The 19,088-nt window shown below is 40.0% G+C and overlaps 1 protein-coding gene across 3 annotated transcripts in view; it reads left to right on the forward strand.

Annotated features, from left to right (window-relative positions):
- The window catches only part of GUCA1C (guanylate cyclase activator 1C), a 130,283-nt gene that overhangs the window by 57,484 nt on the left and 53,711 nt on the right, over positions 1-19,088 (forward strand). For all 3 annotated transcript variants that reach the window (XM_080557629.1, XM_080557630.1, XM_080557631.1), the window contains one exon: positions 4,628-4,752. In XM_080557629.1, the coding sequence (XP_080413755.1) occupies positions 4,628-4,752 (125 nt within the window). The remainder of the gene's footprint in view (positions 1-4,627; positions 4,753-19,088) is intronic.

Here is a 19,088-nt window from a genome sequence, read left to right on the forward strand (position 1 = left end):
GGCCTCTGCACCAGCTGGGGAGGAAGGGTAAAAGCAATAAAATACTTGTAGTGTTCTGGTGTATGAATAGCTACTCGTAAAACTGAAGTGGGGAATCTGCTCACTTCATTCATTTTTGAAAATGGGGAGTCATCCAAGCATGAACTGAAGCAGATGGTTTATCTCCTGTATAAAGGGAGCCATAGGTTTGATTTCTGATAGTATTTTATGCAATTTTCCTTCTTTTTCTCTTTTCATTGGTGTTTGTTTTTTTTTTTTTTTTTTTTTGCTCCGGTGTTAATTTACAAGCAATTAGCCCTGAATGAACCACTTGCTCTAGGCTGGTGAACTTTGGGACTTCGAACTTTGGCTTTGGGGACCGCTGTTAAGCCCTTGTTCACATGCTTCACATGAGAACCCTCCTCTGATGACTTCTTCACAGCTCTGAACTTTGTTTAAAAGACCAGACAACTGGGCCAAGGACAGGTTGTGATAGCAGCAGCAGTAACATAAGGTAGAGGAAAACAAGGTGCTTGTCCTCGTGGGGGACTTCAACTTCCCGGACATATCCTGGAAACACAACACGGCACAGAGAAAGCAGTCTAGGAGGTTTCTGGAGAGCGTGGGAGATAGCTTCCTGACGCAGCTGGTCAGCGAACCTACCAGGGGTGGTGCCCTGCTAGACCTTCTCTTCACAAACAGAGAAGGACTGGTGGGAGATGTGGTGGTCGGAAGCTGTCTTGGGCAGAGTGACCACGAAATGGTAGAGTTCTCTATTCTTGGCGAGGCCAGGAAGGGGACCAGTAAAACTGCTGTATTGGACTTCCGGAGGGCTGACTTTGAGCTGCTCAGGACGCTGGTTGGCCGAGTCCCTTGGGAGGCAGTTCTGAAGGGCAGAGGAGTCCAGGAAGGCTGGGCGCTCCTCAAGAAGGAAATCGTGATGGCACAGGAGCGGTCCGTCCCCACGTGCCCAAAGACGAGCCGGCGTGGAAGAAGACCGGCCTGGCTCAACAGAGAGTTGCGGCTTGTGCTTAGCAGAAAAAAGAGGGTTTATAATCTTTGGAAAAAAGGGCGGGCCACTGAGGAGGACTACAAGGATGTAGCGAGGCTGTGCAGGGAGAAAATTAGAAAGGCCAAAGCTCATCTGGAGCTCAACCTGGCTACTGCCGTTAAAGACAACAAAAAATCCTTTTACAAATATATCAACGCGAAACGGAGGACTAAGGAGAATCTCCATCCTTTACTGGATGCGAGGGGAAACCTAGTTACTAAGGATGAGGAAAAGGCTGAGGTGCTTAATGCCGCCTTTGCCTCAGTCTTTAGCGGCAATACCGGTTGTTCTCTGGATACCCAGTGCCTTGAGCTGGTGGAAGGGGATGGGGAGCAGGATGTGGCCTTCGCTATCCATGAGGAAATGGTTGGTGACCTGCTATGGAGCTTGGATGTGCGCAAGTCGATGGGGCCGGATGGGATGCACCCGAGGGTACTGAAAGAACTGGCGGAGGAGCTGGCCGAGCCGCTTTCCATCATTTATCGACAGTCCTGGCTATCGGGGGAGGTCCCAGTTGACTGGCGGCTAGCCAATGTGACGCCCATCTATAAGAAGGGCCGCAGGGCAGACCTGGGGAACTCTAGGCCTGTCAGTTTGACCTCAGTGCCAGGAAAGCTCATGGAGCAGATTATCTTGAGGGTCATCACGCGGCACTTGCAGGGCAAGCAGGCGATCAGGCCCAGTCAGCATGGGTTTATGAAAGGCAGGTCCTGCTTGAAGAACCTGATCTCCTTCTATGACCAAGTGGTGCGCTTGGTGGATGAGGGAAAGGCTGTGGATGTGGTCTACCTTGACCTCAGTAAGGCTTTTGACACCGTTCCCCACAACATTCTCCTCAAGAAACTGGCTGCTTGTGGCTTGGACTGGCGTACGCTTCGCTGGGTTAGAAACTGGCTGGATAGCCGGGCCCAGAGAGTTGTGGTGAATGGAGTCAAATCTGGTTGGAGGCCGGTCACTAGTGGTGTCCCCCAAGGCTCGGTACTGGGGCCGGTTCTCTTTAATATCTTTATCGATGATCTGGATGAGGGCGTCCAGTGCACCCTCAGTAAGTTTGCAGATGACACCAAGCTAAGTGCGTGTGTCGATCTGCTTGAGGGCAGGAAGGCTCTGCAGGAGGATCTGGATAGGCTGGACCGATGGGCTGAGGTCAACTGTATGAAGTTCAACAAGGCCAAGTGCCGGGTCCTGCACCTGGGGCGCAACAACCCCAAGCAGAGCTACAGGCTGGGAGATGAGTGGCTGGAAAGCTGCCTGGCCGAGAAGGACCTGGGAGTATTGGTTGATAGTCGGCTGAATATGAGCCAGCAGTGTGCCCAGGTGGACAAGAAGGCCAACAGCATCCTGGCCTGTATAAGAAGCAGTGTGGCCAGCAGGTCTAGGGGAGTGATTGTCCCCCTGTACTCGGCTCTGGTGAGGCCGCACCTTGAGTACTGTGTTCAGTTTTGGGCCCCTCGCTACAGGAAGGACATGGACGTGCTCGAGCGAGTCCAGAGAAGGGCAACGAAGCTGGTGAGGGGTCTGGAGAACAAGTCTTACGAGGAGCGGCTGAGGGAGCTGGGGTTGTTCAGCCTGGAGAAGAGGAGGCTCAGGGGCGACCTTATCGCTCTCTACAGTTACCTTAAAGGAGGCTGTAGAGAGGTGGGGGTTGGTCTGTTCTCCCACGTGCCTGGTGACAGGACGAGGGGGAATGGGCTAAAGTTGCGACAGGGGAGTTTTAGGTTGGATGTTAGGAAGTACTTCTTTACCGAAAGGGTTATTAAGCATTGGAACGGGCTGCCCAGGGAGGTGGTGGAGTCACCATCCCTGGAGGTCTTTAAAAGACGTTTAGATGTAGAGCTTAGCGATATGGTTTAGTGGAGTACTTAGTGTTAGGTCGGAGGTTGGACTCGATGATCTTGAGGTCTCTTCCAACCTAGAAATCTGTGATACTGTGAAGGTGCTACTTGTAGTCCCCCAGTGCCTACAGGTGTGGTGGTATTGCTTGTTAGTTTGGCACTTGGTCACTTAGAAAACTAGTGGTAGTTGCCAACTTGCATGGATCAAACAAAAGGTAATTTGGCTCTGGCAAAGCATGAAACTAAGCTAAAGACCCTGACGGTAAAGATACATTGAGGCACATGGCTAAGCCAGTCAGATGTGAGGCTGCACATGAGGATGTTTTAAGAGAAGGTAGACTAGATCAGGCCATTCAACTACTAGTTCTTCTGCAGTCACAAGGAGCGAGGGTGATGATGCCAAGGGAAAGAGTCCCTGCTTTTCCACAGGCATGTGCTGTCCTAAACCTTTCCTGCTTGTCCTCATCCTATTATGCTGCTCCACACGTATGCACTTCTGTGCTGAACCTAAACTATTCAGGACTACCTGGATTATGAATAACATCCAGATAACATGGGCATTTAGTACTCAAGCCCACTCACCAAGGAGCAAGACAACACTTACAGCAGCTTCCAGTAAGCTTCAGCCCTAGAGTAAGAAAACAAGTTACACCTATGTTGTGCCATATACTTTTGTTAATTCTTCCTGTGCTGTGTGCTGCACCTGCTTCATCAAAGCAAATTGTCTTACTATTCTACTGAGACAAATTGTGTTGGGCATGACAAGAGGATGAGAAATATTTTCTGGAGGTTGCCTTATCTCTGTATTCTTTGACAGTATGGCCATTAGACATGAGTCGTGACTTATGGCTCAGGTTGCTCTTGAGCAAAGGCAACATCTTTGATTTTAGTGGCCTTACAGGCAACTTTCTTTCATGAATTTGTCCAGCTGTCTTTGAACTCTTGCACAGCTTTAGCATCCAGGACAGGATGTGGGAGTATTCTAGCCTAAGTTATCCTTGCACAGAAAAAGTACCTCCTTTACTATTTTTGTCTACCTACTGCCCCTTAGTTTAATTTGAGGTCCCACAGTTCTTGAATTTCTTCTACATGAATGTCATATTTTCATTTTTCCCCTCTCCCTTTCAAATATACGTGCCCCCTTTGATTTTGTTTGCTCAAGTAGAAATCCCACTCCATGTTCCCCATATGACATAACCCAGCATCAACTACCATAAGATGGCTATAAAAATTCACCAGTGCACAGTTCCAAGAACTTTGATACTTGTCTTGGAACAGAAAGGAGAGGAAAGACCATTTGGGGCTCTTCATAATTAGCCTTATTCATCATATCTACCATATGTATCACATGTTCCTGTTAGCAGTGTATGAAGAACAAAAGATTTCCTATATCAATTCCATAGCACAGTTATCTCTGTAGTACCTTCTGGGTTAGAGCTTTCAGGAAAAAATGATTTAGTTAAAGTGTGGTTTGAATGCTTCCACAACACTAGAGTCTTTTTAGAAAGGATATTTTACAAATAGTTGGTAAGGTCTGGGTTGTTTATTGTTGTTGTTTGCTACAGCTGTATTTTGTTTTTTGTCAGGTGGAAATGGCTTTCATTTTGAAAAGTATTTAAGGACAGCTGCTTCTATTGAACTGCTGAGATGTCTAAAATCTATTGATAGGTAAATGGCAATTCATTTCTGTAGTGCTCCACTAACTGCACATCTGAGTTTCCATTTGTATACTAGGCACTTAAAGCATGTCTCCAAATTGTAGGTATGCAGGAGTTCACCACTTGCCGAGCGGAACTTAACGATGAAGATGTGCTTTCTGAGCATTCAAGGCTTTTCAGAGGACTTTGCAAAAATGTGGTAATGAAAGTCACTGTCCCCCTATATCAGGTGGGTGCTTAATTGAAAAGGGGGAGACCTGATGCTTCTGGAGCCACTGGCAGCAAGCTCATTTTCAGAGCAACATAACACCGCTCAGGCTGGTGTGGTTACCTTGCTGTCTGTTTGTGATTCTTGATAGACACAGAAAATTTCCTTCTCTCATGTACAGTCTTCAACTGTAAATGCTGCAGGCTAGTCAAACATGTTGTTCTGGCAGAGGATAACTTTGATTGTTGTTGTGGGGTTTTTTTAAGCCCAAAGGGGGTGGCATCATTCTGGAACATGTTTAGTTTGTAGGTGACAAATGATCTGTGAACCCCTCAGAGGCAACTCATTATAAATGAGGCAAGGCAGCAGAAGTCCCCACTGTTGCTCAGTGTGGTAAACCAGTATAATTGGAACTATATAAAGTGAAACTGAGTTAGGATTTAGCAAGGTAATACCCAAAGAAGTCATAAAAATAAAGCAACTTGTTTCAGCTCCTTCCAGCACCTTGAGAATATACTGTTGTGCTTTCATTCACTTCTTCCCACTAATGCTACATATTATTCCTTAATTCTCTCTTGCTTCATTTTACATCTTTGCATAGAGAATGTGTTAATATTTTGTAAGTGCTGATTTGCTGATTTCATTTTGGTCAATGTGTGTTCAGTCACTTCCAAAGACACACATGAGACACTGCTTCAGTTTGGTGCATTGTAGTACACAGGCCTTATTAGTTCAAGAAAACAACAATAGCAGCAAAATTTTCTAGCCAAATCTGTAAATTAACCATTATTTTGAATTAATTTCCTAGTCTCTTTCACAAATAATGTTATACAGTAGTGTGCCACCATTTAAAGTTCGTTTATTCTTCCTTCCTTTCAGCACGCAAGGCTGGACCTTCATGCTTTCTAGCTGATAAAGACCAAGCCTAAAGGTGGTGCTTACACAGTTGTTTTTGGTTTTGTTGCACTCTTCATATCAGCAGTACACTCTGAAGTAAAGTCTTGCCAGTTTAATTCAGGTTTAGTTTTCAATATTTTTTCTCATAGACTCTGGACATCCTATGGTAACATTTATTTTACAGATGGCCAGCTTTAGCTTCTGACTTGCACATAGGAAACTAATCCCATATCTCAGTTTATCATAATGCAGTTAAACAAGCACAGGACAAGTCATTCTGAAGAAATGCAGAGACAAATGATCAGTCAAAAGTTTAATAAGAGTTGTCTTTATAGGAAAGTTCCTGTAATAGATTCTTTTCCCCTCAATGTCTCTGAAATACAGTATTTTCTTGACTAAGTTGTCTGTTTTCATGAAGGAGACTACTGGTAATAACAGTAATGGCAAAGAACATGACATTTAAATTGCTTTTAGAGTGAAAAAGAAAAAAGTGCAGATGGTGTATGAAATTTTAAATTTATCTATCTCAGATATGCTCATCTACTTCGATGCAGAGTCAAAACTATCAAATTATTTTCTTTGCCCATTAGGTAGATATCTTCATATCCTGAATATTGCAAAACTGTTATAGCAGAATTAAATATGTCACTTGCATGAGCAACAGCACTTTCTGTTCAAGCTGGAAAAGTGCTGGGAAATCCCAACCATGACACAGAAAATCTATGGATAAACACTGAATGAAGAGGACTCAAAAATTTGCTTTAGATTTATCAGAAACTCATAATACTCAACCTCAAATCAGCATGCATTCAGCTTCTCAGCTTTCAAAATGCATGAGGCCTTAAATAAATAAATTTTCCTAAAATACTACCTTCAAGCTACTACTAGGTGATCAGTGAACTTAAAGAGACTGAACAATGAATTGTACCAGAAGAGAAATATCATGTTTGAGCATTTTTTTCTTCAATTTGGATGGGGAGGAAAGGGATGATGATGATTATTTTCAATAGCACATATTAATTATTTAAAATCCCAGTGTGAAACGGCCTTTGTGAGCAGAGTACTATCTACACATTGTTACCCTCAATCTCTTGTTACGGGTAAAAATGAAACACAAATTATATGTAAAGCCAAGAATTTATTTTGCATGCAATTGAAATCCTAACAGTTTAACCAAATAGAATTTATTACTCCAGACTAAGTTATTACAGGGACAAAAAAAAAAAAAATAAGACTACTACTTATAGAGCAAAAGGTTCTATAACAACAAAGAGTTGCGACACTCATGCTTCATGGTCTCTGCTTGTTTTCCTAATATAATTCTTACCATTCCAGTGCCCGTGGTGTCCTAATATTGAAGGTTTTGCAGGGCAGAAGAGATCATGCAGCTTGAATTCTTAGATAGGAGGAATATGATATTGTTGATTTCTCTTTCCTTAGCTTAGGAACATCTTGAAGTAATACTTATGTGTTTGTTAACATGCTTTATACTTTGCTTGCTCTTTATTGATTAGTTCATGATAGAACTGAATTTCCAATATACAGTAGATTTTATGCAAGTTGGATGCTTATTCTTTGTTCTATTTGTACCTCTATAGGTAGTTTTGCCCAGCTCTGAGTCTGCATTTCTTCGACTTACCATTTGTGAGTTGTCTATAGTGGTGGGGCCTCCAGTGTCAGTCAGTGCCACATCTCTTACTGTCCCATGCATGCACATCTCTAGACCATGTCCTGTGTCCCTGTTTTCAAGGCCTTTCCTATTAAACTGTATCTTCTGCAGAGAATAACTGTATTAAACTATGATTATATCATACAAAAATAAGAAAAATAAAGTAAATTAGGCCAATCCACTTAGTCATTAGAAAAAATTGCTCTTATAGCTAAGTCAGGAATTTGCAAGCAGATCAAGAGAAGCTGAGACAAAGTAAGCTTGACAAGCTACCATCCTGAGGCCCTGCAAACTCAGCAGAAAGTCTATGGACTGTTACTAGCAATGGCAATTCAGTACTTACTGGGCTGCAGGGCTGCTCTGTACCAGCTATGGAATGATTTATGTTGTCTTCCTCAGTGACGTGTTTCAAGTTAGGAACATCTTTGAAACATTTTGGAACTACTTCATCTGTTTTTTCTTATGTCATTTCTATGGTGCCATATTTTCTCTCCTAGTAGGATTTGTGGTCCTAGTTCCTGACTTTTTAATGAGAAGGCTGACAGCAGGATTCAGTCATTCCTGCTGAGGATGGACAATAAACTCTTACACTTCATGTCATTGAGGGAATGGGGGTTGTTCAGCCTGGAGAAGAGAAGGCTCCAGGGAGACATTATAGCAGCTTTCCAATACCTAAAGGGGGCCTACAGGAAAGCTGGGGAGGGACTTTCTGTCAGGGAATGTAGTGATAGGACGAAGAGTAATGGCTTTAAGCTAAAAGAGGGGAGATTTAGATTATATAGAAGGAAGAAATTATTCACTCAAAGGGCGGTGAGGCACTGGCACAGGTTGCCCAGAGAAGCTGTGGATGCCCCATCCCTGGAGGTGTTCAAGGCCAGGCTGGATGGGGCTTTGGGCAACATGGTCTGGCGGGAGGTGTCCCTGCTTATGGCAGGGGATTGGAACTGGGTGATCTTTAAGGTTCCTTCCAACCCAAACCGTTCTACGATTCTATGGCACTTCATCTGTTCTGACTGTTATCCATGCTGGGATCTGGTGATACTTTGGAAAATATGACAAAAAGCAGGCTCCTCTGTAGAGGGCTACATTGAAGGCTTGCTTTTGTTTTCAAAGGCAGACTTTCGCTTAAATTTCTCTTACTGTGTTAAATCAATACACACTTCAAGGAAAAATGCAGTTAGGCACAGAATGCAGAAGAAATGAAGAAATATGACACATAGTTGGACATTCAGTCACATATTTTCCACAATGTAGTAATCACTTTGGTTTGTGCCTCTGGGTTTTCCCCTAGATCTGTGATTTACATGGAGAGTTCAAGCATATCCCTCCACCATAGAAAGTAGAAGGTCTAGGAGAAATTTGAATTTGTGCAAAAATCCCTGGGACTTGGGAGAAAAATAACTTTTCAATTAATCAAGTCCTTTTGATGTAGTTGTTCCTCCATTGGCTACAGTAATAAATCACACCCAGTAAAAGCATGTATAGAAAGCAAAAGTTGACTGACTTTTTGTTTGTGATTTTCTCTGTTGCTCTTTAATTATACTATTATATATGTATAAATGTAGTTATAGCAAATAAAAAACTTAGTATCTTTTTGCAAACTACACCTGACAGCTAGTTCCCTGGGATGATAAATTCACTTTCTCAATCTAATGGTAATGCATGTTTTTGTTCGCCTCTGGCAAACACATAACATTGATGGTATGTGCCTAATAGTGACCATAACTTTTGCGTCACCACACTTGTTCTAGTATGTTCAGTTTCAGTTCCCAGAGCCTCACTCTGGAGAGAGCAAGTGGCTACATGACTGAGAGCCTGGCAGAAATGGGTTCTCAGCAAAACACTGGTTCTACACAGGAAGTAGTGGAGGTGTCCATGGATGGACACTTGGGTGCAAAACTATGTTGGGGACTTGTATGCCAAGTATGGTTCTACTCTGAAAAATAACTTGTAAAAGAAATTTCAAAATGGCACCTAGCTTCCAATTGCTCAAAACAAACAAATAAATAAATAAATAAATAAAACCCCCACCCACAACCAAGCAATCAGCAACAACAACAACAAAAAGGTGATGGGGAAAAGCAGCTGTCCCTGTGATGCTCAGACAGAGTCTTCACGTTAGTGCTTTGTTGTGGCTGTATGATCTTAGCAGCCTACGAAGAAAGTGGTTTTCACCTGCCTTCAGTGCAATTAACTAGCCTTTTTTGCAGATCTAGTAAGCAATGCTAGCATACGTTCAGTACCTTTCTCTGAGCAGAGCATGTTTCCTAGAGCTAACAGCTAAAATTAGTAATGCCTATTTTATCATTTGATGTTAACAGGAAAGATATGGATTACATTCAGTGAAGGATCTATTGTATAAGACAAAACCTTACAGGCTCAAGAGAACAACCCCATACGAGAACAGTGCTGTATTTTAAATCATTAAAGATAACTTCTTGCTGGGGAATGCAAGATAATGATAGCACATAATACTCCTCTCTTGCTTGCTTCTTCCTCTTGTATTGATTAGTCCTATACTGTAGGATACTGTGTGAGAGACCAGGGTGCTTATCCTCTATTCCTCTGGGCACTTTGAAGAAATGACCACATTTTTCAAATGACAAACAAGAATCACCTTAGACAGTCAATCAAGAGACATCAAAAGCAACTGGGAAACTTGCAGTCCCAGGTGAACTGTTACTTGAAGATTATCCAGCTTCCTTTTAAGTCATCTCTGGTTTGTCTTTGTACAAAGTTCTGTTGAGCTCAGTCTGGATTTGAGAACTAAACACTGTTTTTTTTTTTTGTTTTCTGGGCTCCCTTCCCTCCTTTTCTCCTGGGAAGAATAGATAAAAAAAACAACGTTGTTAAAGGGATTGAGTACTTGTTCCATGACAGCTAAGGGGTTTGCCTTGCCTCATTAAAGATCCTTTGTTTGAAACAGTTTTATAAGTAATCATAAAAAGAAAACAACGAAAATCTCTGAATTAGTCTGTTTTTGAAATAAAATATTCTGTTCAATTGCAAAAGCACTAAAACAATCACCGTTATGTTTAAAGTATGAGAGTTTATGACTTTGTCTTGACTCAGGTTTTTTCAGGTAAGAATTAGGATTCTGGAATCAGCTGCTGTATCCAAATGCAACGTAAAAGGTAATAACACTTGAAAAAAATATATAGTTTTGCTAAACACTGAGTTTACTAAGAATGAAACAGACAGTGATCAGTTTGAAAGATGTAGACCTTCCTACTCCTATACATGGAATATAGATACCATTTTTTTGTTTTGAAGTTGTAATACATTTTGGAATTGTAGGTGGTTAGGAATATGATATATCAACAGTTTACAGGCAAGTTGTTTGCTGAATGTGCTTAAAAATTACATACCTTCGCCCACAAAAATGATGATCAGAGGAAGTACAAAGCTAAGTAAATCTTTCAGGTTCCTGAGCCTAACCCCAACGTTTAGTTTCCAAGGAGAAATCCTGCATCAAGAATTGTTGCATTAGATCAAGGGGCAGGGGCTAAATAAACATCTGCTGTTAGCAAGAATTTGCATCACAAAACTGCATGGTATAGTACTTCTTTGAATGACAAAGTGCTTTTGTCAGAAGCAAGCTTCTAATAGTGTGAACAAGGACATCTGCTTGTTTCTGCCATATTTTAGGAACAGAAAATTACTGTTTGGTCAAGTTATCACTTCATGACATATAATATTCTTTTCATTCTAATTTCCAATTATGTCTTGCTTTGAGGGAAAAAGAAATCATAAGACCTTCCATAAATATATTTTTATGTCTAATTGCCATCTTAACAATTGAAATTTTCCTTATCAAGTAGATCTGCAGTAGTGGTAGAGTTCCAAAAATTACTTAGCTTGTTCATTTTTAGGTCATCTAATTCCATCTTTCTGTCACATCATGCTCTTCACCAAATTATTCTACTGTTTTCCAAGAAGGGGCTTGATAGAGCTGTTATTAGTGATCAGAGATGAAGAGACAGTGCCTCACATGTTTTAATTTTTATCCTTCGATCTGTAGTGATAAAAGGATAGGAAATGTTTTCATGTTTTATTTGTCTTTAGATCTTCACAACTGTATACTAAACTGTTTTCTGCAATTCTCGCAACACCAATTTTTGTACGTCATGATTTGCCTAAAATGCGGTGGACTTGTTTGCAGTCGTGTGGTTCACTCACTGCATAGGCTACACAGCATGGCAGCCCACATACCCTTCTGCCCCATCCCCTGGATTGGGGCATGGGTTCTTGGGGCGATGGGGTTCATGGGGCAATGGATTCTTCTCAAGAGCCATATTCCATTGCTCTGGCTCCTTGGTTGTTTCTCTCTTAGGGCACATGTGAGACAACAGATTTTGCACAGAATTTCTAAAACGTTTGCTTTCTTTACAGTTCTGTGATAAAGTGGGAATTAAGTGGCATGCCATCCTGCTGCTGCTCGGTCATCACTGGCAGGAGTTCAGCATGGTGGGGACAGTGTTCTCACAATCAGTTTCTTTCCCTGCTCCATCCCCTCTGTTAAATGTCACTTCAGAAGATCAAGCTTTTCTTCTAAATTGTGGAGTCTCCTCTCTGTCTTGCTGCTAACTGCATCTTAGGCTGGTCCTGATTCTTGCTTCACAGGCTCTCCCTTTTTGTCTGTCCTCAGCTTCACAGACAATGTGCTTTATATCTCTATAGTGGCATCTGTTTATCTGTTGCTTCATTGGATTTTCCATTTAAGTCACTACATTTTGGAGAAGCAAGTTTTCTTTGGGGTTTCACCATTTCACTCGGGGCAATATCTGTTTGTTTTATTAAGGATTTCTGACCACAGTTTATATAATAATCAGATGCTTGAACAAATCTCAAATCTTGCAAAAGCTACCTGCTGTAGTATGTACCTGCCAGAAGTATGATCACACAAGGATGGTCAGTAGTTGTGTAGATTTTTTGAAATCTGTTTTAAAGAGTAAAACTGAAATCACTTCAACTACAGAAAAGTAAATCTCCCACATCTCTTGTGATGTTCTTTGCAAGCTTGGCAATAATCTCTTTTCCCCTTCATCTCATCTAGTATTTCTAACCTCTCTGTTTCTTCTCTAGAGATTTACAAACAAGTTCCTTAACATGAAATATCAGATTTTCTTTTCGTATTTCTCTCTTTTTCTAGAACAAATTGTGTCTCCCTACTTAGCTGACAAATTGAGCAGAAATTACCACTAAATTAAGTTATGAGTTAAGTTCTTCATGATTCAGCATTTCTTGTGTGGTGTGCCAAATGCACATTTCTTCTCTTCTCAGTATGATATTTTTTTAAATATTTCTTCTAGAAATGTTGCTTCTCAGCAAGTTAACTGATTGGATTACTTAAGTCTTCATCTAATTCTCCTTTTCTGCTGTTCATCTATTCCAGCATCATTTATGCTTGTTTATCTTCTTTATATCTACTTTATCTTAGTAATTTATTGCCTGAAAGCATAACCCATGTTATATTTAGCAACAGTCCGATATTTGCAGTTCTTAATCCTGTTCCACTTATACTAGTCTGTAACTTGTCCCAAAAGGAATACAAGACATGTATTTAGTAAAGCTAAGAGTTCAGAACATACAGAATATATGAATTTACTTACTGTTCATAAATCGGACAAACAACGACTCCATTAGTTACCATGCACCAGTTATCATAGGAATACTGAAATTTTATTTTGAAATTTAATTTAATACACTTGTGTTACTGCATGACTGGCTGTTTGTTTCTTATAAAGTACCTCATCTCAACTATTGACTTTTCATCTGTGGGAGATCTCCTAGCTCCAAAACTGCCCCTTCACAGGGGGGAAAGAATGCAGGTGTAGGAGACATTTCTATCCATACTGAAAAGCTTCAAGCTATGAGGCTTTTCCTTTTGTTCTTCAGACAGCTTTTTTATCCCATGTTCTATTGTAGCTTCTGTTGCTTTGATTGAAATCCCTTGCCAAATGCTTTTGAAGAGCTAAATATAACTACAGCCTATAAATTTGCCTTTATCTAGGTAGTAATACCTTCAAAGGACACTTATAGGTAAAATAAATGTTCTTTCCACTGTGCAAATGAGTATGCAATAATACTTCAGTGGTGCATGGATCCTATGGAATTTAGAAAAAAGCACACATTATTGTGGTAACTTTATACTATCTCTTTATGCTATTTATAATGCGTCTTTTCAACTGAAGCATCATTGCTATCGCTAGAGACTTTTTTTTTCAAAATTTTCTCTCAAACTACAGAATCTTTTTAGGATTTTCAGATGAAGAGGAGTCAAGAACTTCTTTGGCTAATTTTTGCACTTAAGTCACCTAGCAAAGAATAATAAATGAATTCCTAAAATTTAGGGATAACAATGCAGAAAAAGGATTCATAATGTGTACTTTCCAAAATGCAGAGCAAACATTTTATTCTTAAAAGAGAGAGAGAGAATAGTCATTGTTACACATTGTTTAAGTGAAACTAACTTTTTGCAGGACAGAAAATATAAGTGCTTTCATATTTTAGAAAATTTGCATTTGTTTTCATGCATAAACATACTTCAGCTATTTATACAGCTTATGAAAATTGCATGTAAAAATTTAGCTGAAAGTAGCTGAAAGCTGTTGCAGAATTATTACATATGGCTTGCCCTATTCCTGTTCTCCCCTCAGCATTTTCTTACAACACTTCTGGGAACAGAATATACGGCAAGGTGGATCCTTGTGCAGAAGGAGGTCACCAACTTAGCTGTAGTGATTCAGCCTCATATTTATGAAATCGTTAAATCTGTTTATTCCATCAAGAAGGTCCCAACACAATTCTATGCTGAATGAGTACTTTAATAATAAAGCCCGTATTCCTTATGCAAAGAATATTATGCAAATAATTTGTGCGCATAACAAGTTTTATGTGAATTGAAAAGGTATATAGAGTAGCTTTTAAAGAAATACAAAGTGAGCTGTAATCTGGATCTTGAAATAGCCTTTTTCTTGATAATTTATTATGCAAACTGCTCATATTAAAACTGTCTGGATTACTATTCCCATTTTTTTGAAAAAAAAAAAAGTATGGAAGAAACATAAATTTGCATTCTGCTTATCATGCAGTCTTCTGGAGAGTCTGGTTAACGCCAAAGCTCAAGACCTTTGAAAAGTAAAAAATGAATTGTCATTTCAAATTCTCATTTCCTGATTTTATTAAAACCAGAAAATACAGGGTTCAGAAAATACAAGTGTTCAGTAATGCCCATTAATGCTCTCTGGAATTGTCAACAAGTTGTAAAAATTATGCGTATGTAGCCTACAGGGTTGATCTGCACAGAGGTGGGGGGCCTGGTATGATGTGATGTGAACGTGCCCAGGATTCATAATCTTAGAAAGAGTAGGTGTCTGTAGCTGAGGTGCCCTTTTTTCTCCACAGGCTTGTAAGGGTAGTCAGAAGTCATTCTGAAAGGGGCTTTGCAGCCCCTTAGTTGTTTCTTTGTGCCACTACATCAGGGGGCATGCTGAATCTGAGCATTAACTTAAAATGTCAGCTGCTAACCTTTTGAATGGTCATTTAGGGAGCCTTTACCATTTCATGACAGACATATATAATTAAATGCCTAAATTTCATGCATCTTTTTTGCAAAAGCCTTGTTTGTTAGGACCACAGCTGGCTCTTCATTCTGCAGGCAGGAGAGCCCCAAGAACAAATGTATTTCATTGTTTGGTTTTGTGCTTTCTGACAAACCACTTACAAAACAGAGCTAGGGTAAGAACAAAAATAGTCCATGCACAGTCAATTTTTGGCTTTACATCATGCAAAGTAGAAGTTTGCCCCAGAAAAAAAGCTACGTTTCACCATATAGAGACAGTCCACCTGCCTGGAAAACAATTTACAGATACTGGGGAACTATAAAAGGTCAAACGTTACACTGAATTACACTGTAAAATCAAACACAGATGATTGTTAAATGGAACTAACTAAAGCAGAAGTCCAGGTGGTTATATAGCTGGAAGCTTCCTTTTCCTAAGGAAAACGTGAATGGCTAAAAAGCAGTGCACCAGAACTGCTTTGGATCCATAAGGGTTCAGTTCTGCCATTTCTATGCCTAGACATCTGTAGGGGGGGAAAAAGGCCACATGCAGGAAGCAAGCTTTAAAAGGATGTGTTCCAGGACAGATATCTCCATCCCAGAAGGAAACTAGATCACCTCAGTGACAAACAAGCTCTCTTGCCTTTTTGGACCCTGTGGAGCATCCCTGTGCTTCTGAGGTACAATATAACAATCTGTGATTTCCCTCCTTAAGTTAGCTCTGTTTGCGGAGTGTTTATTTCATACTCAAGCAATTTAAAGTGTGCTTTCAGAAACAGTAAAAACTGTGCAAAAAGTATCAGAGATTCACTAGACCTAATCTGAAGTAAAATACCACAAGATGTTTGCACAGCAGGCTCAGCTGTCTCCTGCACTGTCATTTGTGACTGCTGAGTTCTTTTCACCTGTGGGTTTTTGAGTAACTAGCTGGCTGTTGTGCAGGCATGGTAGTGACCAGTTGCTTCACTACAGCTCTGCAAGCTAAATACCAAGAGCTCACAGCAAGACTGCCTCAGGAAGAGGTTTGTTATATAGCAGAGGCTGATGTGAGGGGACAGGTAGTACTGGATCTTGCTTGCTTTAGAAACTTACAGAATAAGTTTATCGAGGTAGATATTGCTATTGATATTTTTAAAAAGGGTCCTTGCCCTACAAAACACGTCCTTAAAATGCTGTTGGAGTGTATATAGTAAATGATTTTGTATTTTCCTTTCTGATTGATAAATAACAGCACAGGAAACTTTATTTCAGATTCTAAGACAGTTTTAAAATAAGTAAGGAATGAAAGACGTTTCCCCAGGAGATCTGTATTTGTGTGCGTGCTGAAAAACATGCTTTCCCTTTGTCATTTGACAGCCAGAGGCACATGGAAAAGGGACATGGTAAAATATCTGTTCTGTTATATACTACACAGGGAAGGTTCAACAGTGAGAATAAGAGTAGCCTAAGGTGCAAGACAGATACAGAAACTTGCATGTACCCTAAGTGACATTTGATTGTACAGGAAGGATTAATGCAACTAATGTTAAGCTGGTTTGGCTAGGTTATAATGAATAAACAACAGCCTTGCTCGGCATTACAATGACTACTAGCTTCCCTGGAACAATCTCTGAGTCAGCCAGCAATAAGCATGTGCTCTTTCCACTGTTGTTACATGCCTATTTACATGTAGCTCTGTTTTCTTGATTCACATTTACTGGACATCAAAACACAAACATATGTTTAGCTCTTACTGTTTACTTTATGATGGTGGTTGTTTGGGGCACCTCTAATGTTCTTCTCTCCAGCATGTGGAGCTTGGTGTGCCTGTTAAAAAGTCATGCTCCTAAGACCTTTACCCTGACCATTTTTTCATTTTTTTATTCTTTTAGAATAGTAAATATGCTGAATAAATTTTACTCTATCTCATATGTCAATGAAGTTTCCTTGTGATTATGGGCACTAACTACAGGTTTCAGCATCTTCACTTTGAAACTGATGTAGCAGTTTCAGGCAAGACAATGGTCTGGTTTACTGCCCTTGATGCTGGTTGTATGAAATACCAAGTACAGGAGCATGTGTTTTGTATATACGTTACAGTTAGCAAGCTATTTGGAAAGGACATTCATATGCTGAACCACAAGCATTTCCAGTCATCTTATAGCTCATGAATGATAATGAAGCTCATCTTCTATGTTGGTAATTTTATTACAGTGATTAGATCAACTCAGGATTAATGCTTCTTGGATTTGGCAGTAGCATCTTACACAGTGATATTGCAGGTCATTCCTTTGACAAGAGGACTAATTACATTGCTCTTCTGACAGTTTGTTTATATCTATGTTTTTTTTTTTCATTAGAATAGCTCCCAAGCCATTTTTCAGACAGCTCTCAGGACTTTGCTACAGGTTTTTATTCTATACAAAAAAGTAACTTTTCTCGAATTAGATTGTTCTCACATTCCCTCAAGCGTCAAAAACCCAGAATCTTTTTTTATTTCAGATGGCTGAAAATTCCACCCCCACATACATCTTTAAAGATTAAAGAAAAAAAAAATAGTGAACTAGATAAATGGCTTTGCTTTGGATAGAGACCAGGCCTCTAGCACTTCAGATTTCATTTCCAAAAGAAAAGGATCGGAATGTTAATGTATATACAATTGGGAAAATAACATTGTCACATTATAGCTAGTATGATTCAACCTGCCCAATGTTTCTGTGTCGTGCTAGAAGAAATAGAATGTCAGAAAGCAGTAAATAATGCTGCATGTTAATATGAATCTAAATTTTAAGACCCGGGGGGAATAATACTTGCAGTTAAACTGGCTGGGACAAAAACTTATCGGTGCTGTTCAGGATGTACATTGATCACTCAAAAAGGTCAGGAAAAAATTCATCCTCTCACAGCCCACTCTTCCTTCTTTCACTACAAGTTTGTTGAATATGAGCATATCAGTTGTTTGCATGCTGGTTTATTTGCTCTTCCCCGTTGTTGAATCCTGATGGAGATTAAATGAAATATCAGTTTAACCTGATAAAATAATTATCAGTCATATTTGCAGCAAGCAATAGTGAGGAATTATATGGCTTCATATGAACTGATTAGTATTTTATTTGTTTTCTGATTTCCAGAAAAAGAGGTGTGTCAGATCTCAGTCTTTGGAAGATTAACCTGTCATTGAGTTAAGTACTGTCATCAAAATAAAGGGCTGTCACACAATAAACTGAAAACCTGTTTTTTCCATGACCGTCAATCAGAGAAAGGTAAAAGCAGCCAGTTATGCGCACGGTTTTCTACAAAAGCTGCAAGCAGGATGTTGCTCAAGAAAATGGTGCCTTAAAAACATTTCTTGAAAATTCCACCTGAAAATCAGAATTAAAAAACAGGATGTTTGAACATTGAGGTATGTTCCCGGAATTGTGATCTAACAGTGTATCTCCACTACTTGTAACTTATTCTGTGAAAGCAGTGATTTGTAGGACAATTTAATGGTATTTTGTTAGGCAGATGAATCTTTGTGTTGCCGAACGGATGGCTGTCTGTCTCCATGGTCCTACACAGCCATGGGCAGTGGTGCAGTACACAGTCCAGAAAGGTTCACACAGCTTCTCTTCCAAGCTCCCCATGCATACCATTCATTGTATGACATACAGTCAGATCCAAAACATCCCAATACAAACTCGAGAACTTTTGAAAAAGGAACATAGTCTGCAGTGTGGCACAGGAGACATCCCAGGGAATGATTGCAGACTATGAAGGGATTCAACTTACATGTTGTTGATCTAGAAATGTCTACAACCTGTCTGTTTCCTACAGATTTTTTCAGATACCCTTTACAGCCTAGAGGAAAATACCTGCTCTGTGAACCATGGGTGTTGTTACAACTGAAGTGAAAGATAGTGATCTAGAAATTACCTGTGTGAGGAACTTTAAGGCACCAAAGCTGTTATATGGGAACAAATTATATCAAAATCAAATGCAGAAGTGATCCTAAACCTTCTGCTGTTTAAATGCCACATTTAAAGCTGGTGGCTTGCAATATTGTACTACCATTGAGAATTGAGAGCTGTAGTGTAAAAATATGAATTTACCAAGTTTATTATGATAAAAGACCTTGCAATAGTAGGCAAAGTGACATGGATGGTCTTTAGCATGGATGGACTTTAAATGTCTTAAAGCCAGTAATACTCTTAACAGGGTGACTGAGCACTCTAAATCTCCAGCTTAAGGTATCATTTGCCTTAATTA

Source organism: Anser brachyrhynchus (assembly GCF_964034855.1).
Source record: "Anser brachyrhynchus genome assembly, chromosome: 1".
Classification (NCBI taxonomy): Eukaryota; Metazoa; Chordata; class Aves; order Anseriformes; family Anatidae; genus Anser; species Anser brachyrhynchus.